General features: G+C 39.2%; 1 protein-coding gene across 1 annotated transcript in view; it reads right to left on the reverse strand.

Moving 5' to 3' along the window:
- Positions 1 to 2,145, reverse strand: part of znf804a (zinc finger protein 804A) — a 78,011-nt gene extending 75,866 nt beyond the window's left edge. Inside the window, exon 1 of the mRNA XM_073846249.1 lies at positions 1,548 to 2,145. Coding sequence (XP_073702350.1) covers positions 1,548 to 1,658 — 111 coding nt within the window. The 5' untranslated portion in view covers positions 1,659 to 2,145. The remainder of the gene's footprint in view (positions 1 to 1,547) is intronic.
- Positions 2,146 to 6,000: the final 3,855 nt, after the last annotated feature.

The raw sequence follows: 6,000 nt of genomic DNA on the forward strand, positions 1-6,000 counted from the left end.
CATGACTATGTGAGCACTCACACTCTCACAATTATATCGTTATTATCCTTCCTCCTCTTCTTTCCTCTTCTTCTAAGCCACGCTGAACAAATGTTCTACAGCACAAAGCTTTTCTTCTGGACTAAAATATCAGTGCACCAGGAAAAGGAGCCAGATGGCACTGCACCAGCGCTGGGATAAGCACAGCTTTCTTAGTCTGCCTTTCATACCCATACATCTGAGAGTGTGCGTGCAAGCGTATACGAGATTTACAGCTGCTCTACGCAGCGGCGGGAGTAATGAACGAAATTTACTGTTACAGAGGGGCGGCAGTGATGCGCACAACGCACCGTCGTAATTCTACATTCGCAGATAGTAGATTTCGAGTGGGAGATGTGCCGATTCTGATAATTGCATTGAGACTGAGCCGATGATGGTCACCGCAATCTCGTTTTACTTTTCGGCCGTGCTCGAACAACAATCTGTTGCTGCGTTCACAGTTACGCCACCCAAACGTTCCCTCAGTATTAGCCTTTCAGCTGGAGGCGGGAGGCAGATGAGCAGCATTGGCGCTTGATCCCAAGCCAAGAGCTTCAATATTTCATCTCCAATCATTTTTGATTCTTTTGAAAGGAGGAGGCTGCTGTCAAGAAATCTCTGTTCCCCCAACTGACAGAGATGACACGGGCAGGCTCGAGAAGGAAGCAGTGAAAGAGAGTATGAAATTTCACTTCCACATTTAAAAGCTTTGAAAGATGCCTCCTTTCAGGAGCTGAGCGCTTTAATTAAATTACACTGTACGGCAGCATCATTCATCGTATTACTTTGTATTCATAATCCTGCTTAACTCGCTGACGAATTGAAAAACAATCTTCAAACTGCTCTTAGAGTAATTAGGAAAAATAATATTTTACTAACGCTGATTTTGTTTTAAAATTCCCCCTTGCGCTGCCCCAGATACGGCGGGTTTACAGCAGAGTTTGTGCGGAAATAGAGGCAGTTTTGTGGGAGGATTATTTCGAGGGCAAGACCAGAAAAGTACGGTTAGACTAAATCCCAAGCCGTGACTGTGAGTACAGATTAATTTGATCCCTATCCATCTGTTAGGAATTTAGTTATGGTCACGGATGAGAGCCGAACTCACTTCTCCATCTGCAACTTTCCTCATAAACAGGAAGTACAGAACATGAAGTCATTTCGCAACACTTTTCCAGAAGGATTACTGCTTGGCCAGCTTCACACTGCGATTACTGTGGAATCCCTACAATCATCACAATTACAATTTGATCTGTCTAAACAGAAACAAAATGTAACATCTAAATTAACAAGTCTTATCCAAGTCGCAAATATTATTTGACATCACTGAATCAACCTAAATACTTTTAATTTTAAATCAGGTAGAAATATTTGCAGGTTATCGTTTGGTTTACTATAGTAATCACAGTGTTAATGAACTATATCTGATTTGTATGACATGTAAAAGTGTTACCACAGTGGTGAAAAGTTTCCAGAAGCGATATTATCCAATGCAAACATTGATCAAACACACATTGGTAAGGTAGACGTACCAAGTTTTTGTTGCCATTCTTGCAAAGGGGACCTCGGAAAACTCCCTTGATGTTTCGAAAGTGCCCATTGCTGAGGTGAGTGGAGCTGATGACAATGTAGTAACACGCCATGGGGGACCCGAAGCTTCCATGCACAGAGTCCAGCCGAGAGAGAGAGAGTTAAACAAGTCCACCCCAACAAGCCTTTTCTTTTGTTTCTCTGTTTCAGATGAAAGGCACAAGCTCACTTTCCCTCAGTCAGGAACGGAGCGAGCCTGTTCCCTCATCCTCTCGGATCCTCAAACATCAGTCATTTCTCATCTCTCGGTCTGTTAACAGTCACTTTGTGGGCTTTTTCTGACGTGTCTCTGCTTCTAATAGTAGCCTCCAGCAACGCGTTATCCCGCTCTCTCCTCTTCCGTACGAGTAAGGCAGAGCTGCTCTTTCCTCTTCCTCAGTCTCGGCTCTCTGCGCTGGGCTGAAGAGTGTCTGGGCTGAGTCTCCTGCTCGTTGCGCAAGTGATACGCGCTGGTGAGAGAGCTCCGCTGGGTCTGGCAAAGGAAAGCATGGTGTTATAGCGCGCCGTGCGTTGCCGGTCCAATGAACGGGGCCAATGGCGAACAAGCCCCTGGTCTGATGGTGAGGACTGGGATGAGAATTGCATCTGTCACATGCTGCTCTTCCAGATCCACTGAGTCAGCCTCTACTCTCTCTAGCCAACCAGGATTCAGCATCTTTTTCCTCTCACACACCCCCTCTCTCTCCCTCATTAGTCCTCTCGCTCTCTCTCTCTCTCTCTCGCTCGTGAGCGCGTTCTTTCTCAGGAAGGAGCTGAGGCAGCAGTCAGGAGCAGGTAAAGCAAGGCTGAGGCGCTGAGAGAGACGCTTCGGTATGTGTTACATCCACTATCATCCATCTTTTATCAGGTTAATGTGTTGGAGAGCTGCTCTAAAAAGATTGATATGTTCTACGGACACAGATACCTGCAAATCAAAAGCCCCGAGTGGTGTATTTCCTAATGAGAAGTGTGGAAATCCATAAAGCCACTGCTAGAATGGTAATTTACATGCTGATACGACAGAGCGGAAGATTCATGACTTCTTTATGAAGAAAATTGCATTATAGATGCTAACTGAAGAAAGATCAAACAGCAATTTTTAACTCATTTTATTTTAATGAAGACTGGAAAAAGCAAGCTTCAAAACAGAGGCGCGCTTGAGAACTGGGAATCCTGTGTTAGAGTTCTCTGGATGCATTGCGTGCCTATTTAAGGACTACACTGACTGCAGCACTAAACAGAAAGAAAGAACTGTACGAGCTTCTACAGAGCATGTGGCTGCATGGAACATGCCAGAGAGAGAGAGAGTTCCCTTCCCACCCCCCAATTTTAGAAGAGCAATAATGCCTCGTAACTAAGCAACGCAGTTTCTGAATCAATTCTAAATTGCATACAGTAGGAGAGGCAGATGTAAGGGGCAAGACGAGTGGGTGCGCACATGTACAAATGTGTACAAATGTGTCTTTCAATATGTTAAGAGACATTGTAACTGGTAACTTTGCAGTGATTATACAAAAAATGAAACCATAGGAAATATGTCATTCGTGGATTACATTAATGAAAACTACCGCGACAGGAAGACGTCTTGGCGTGTTTGAGACGGCAGCATAATTGAGCAGAGTGGAAGACAGATATCTTGGAAAGCTCTGTGACCAACTGCCAATTAAAATGAACCATCAGGGGCTGATTTCAAATGGGAGAACAAATGCTGTTATTCATTTCATAAGCGTTTGAACCTGCTCTTGAACATTATTCTTTCATATAGAGGGAGTCTAGAACTCATTTGGTCCTAGATAACTTGGAAGTAGTGCCGATCAGTGTTGGAGAGTAACTAGTTACATGTAATGGAGTTACGTAATCCATTACAGTCACTGAGAAAAAAATGTGTTATTAAATTACAGTTACTTAGGAAAATATTAATGATTACATCTGAATATTTTCACACACATACAGATTTAACTGGTTTCTTTTCAAAATTGCATTGAGTTTTGGATACAGAATAGGACATGTTTATTTGATAACTGTTTTATTTTCTGTTTGGGTTCATGTATATGCTTTATTTTTTAAGATTACCTGTTTTTTTTCCAAGGCATTGTCAGATGCCAGTGTTTTCTGTTGTAGCTATGCAAAGATTTGATTTCAAAAACAGTATGATAGTTATTAAACTATATCTTATGATTTTAAATCTGTGTTTAACCCCAGAACGATCTTAAAGTAAAAAGAGTCTTAAATCAAGTGATGAAGGATTTTGAAAGTCTGATAGTAAACAGTTGAGTACTACTATAAGATTAACCCTGCCTGCTTTAAATGTTTGAAAATGATTACCAGTTTAGAAAAAAAAATATTTTCTAAATTTAAATTTAGAAAAGTAATCAAATGTAATCAGTTACATTACTTGAATAAAGTAATTGTTACACTACCTATTACATTTGTAAATTGGGTAAATATAGTATTTTTTTCAGAAAATTAAACCATGTCTATTTTATTTAAATTTTTGAGACTTAAATACTTAAGTATATGCCACTAAATTATAATATACTGAATGGTACCCTGGACCACAAAACCAGTCTCAAGTTGCACGGTTATATTTGTAGCAATAGCCAAAAATACATTGTTTGGGTCAAAATTATCAATTTTTCTTTTATGTCAAAAATCATTAGGATATTAAGTAAAGATCATGTTCCATGAAGATATTTTATAAATATCCTACCTAAAATATATCAAAACTTAATTTTTGACTAGTAATATGCTTTGTTAAGAACTTCTGGACCACTTTAGGTAACACTTTAGAATAGGTAACACTTATTCACTATTAATTACGACTTTTCCTTTAATAAATTCCTAATTTGCTGCTTATTAATAGTTAGTAAGGTAGTGTTAGGTTTAGGTATTGGGTAGGATTAGGGATGTTGAATAAGGTCATGTAGAATAAGGCATTAATATGTGCTTAATTAGTACTAATAAATGGCCAATATTCTAGTAATATGCATGCTAATAAGTCATAGTTAATAGTGAATAAGTGTTACCTATTCTAAAGTGTTACCCAACTGGAAAGCAATTTTCTCAATATTTAGATTTTTTTGCACCCTCAGATTCCAGGTGTTCAAATAGTTGTATCTCGGCCAAATATTGTCCTGTCATAACAAACCATACATTAATGGAAAGCTTATTTTTTCAACTTTTAGATGAAATATGGTCATATATATATATATATATTAGGGGTGGGCATAGATTAATTTTTTTAATCTAGATTAATCTAGATTAAATCTTGGAATTAATCTAGATTAATCTAGATTAAAATGGCTAATTTGAATTCTGCTGAAGGCATTCAGAATATGTGTGCTACCCAAATAATGACTAAAAGTAAGTATTCGAGAACGGGCCAGGTGGCGCATTAGATCAGGCGCTCATCTCCTGTTTCCAAAATGCATCACAAACTGCTTGACAATTGCATTTACAACATAATTACCTATACAAACTTGTGTAACCAAGTACTTCTGCGCAAAAGGCTGCATGACGTGCGCGTGCTGCACAGACGCGCACCGGCATGGATATCTGCGTGCATAGTCTTGGGTTAAACTGCGTTGCTTTTAGAAGCGTCAATTTAGTTGTTGCATATAGTTTAATGTCTTTATTTCGGGATTATCAAAGTAAATTATAATTCACGTGCCCCAGTAAAAAGGGTCTAGCAACGCACCTGCCCTGAAGCGGCTTCATAGTTGCATCCATGTCTGCGCGTCTCATTTGATGTGGTAATTTCACAGAAGTTGAAGACTCGTTCTCGCCCCCTACAGTGCAATTCGACTAGGTATACATCATCCGTGCTAAAATATCAAGGTGAAAGTCATCATATCTTGCGTAGTTTAGACCCAGCTCCCAACCCAACTTTGAGAATAGATTAACGGCGATATTTTTTTTATCGCCCGATAAGAGTCTCACGTTAACGCAGCACGTTAACGCCGATAACGGCCCACCACTAATATATATATATATATATATATATATATGTTTTACAATTTATACTATGAAAGATCTGCTTATTGGTTACATTTCCAGCAAAAGAAAAGCAATGCCTGCACCTGTAAAAACAAAAAAGAAAACTTTTCAAATTTGCAAAAGATGGATGCTTTTTGAGATGGTCTATAAATTGGTTAAACAAATCATCATTCATTATTTATCTAAATGCATTTATTGACCACTAAATCATTAGGTTTATAATGAGTGTGGTGTGGACCATTTCGCTGAGAGAAAACATCAAATGCATTTCCGATAAAGAAGCATCTCTTCCCCTTAACCAGCCGATAACTGCAACCGCGAGAAGAGCATTATTAGTAAACTAATGGAAACAGCGTCGCATGAACCATTTCACCTTGCAGTAAGAGACGATTCTGTGGAGAGGAATATCATTGAATAATA

Source organism: Garra rufa, chromosome 8 (genome assembly GCF_049309525.1).
Source record: "Garra rufa chromosome 8, GarRuf1.0, whole genome shotgun sequence".
Lineage (NCBI taxonomy): Eukaryota > Metazoa > Chordata > Actinopteri > Cypriniformes > Cyprinidae > Garra > Garra rufa.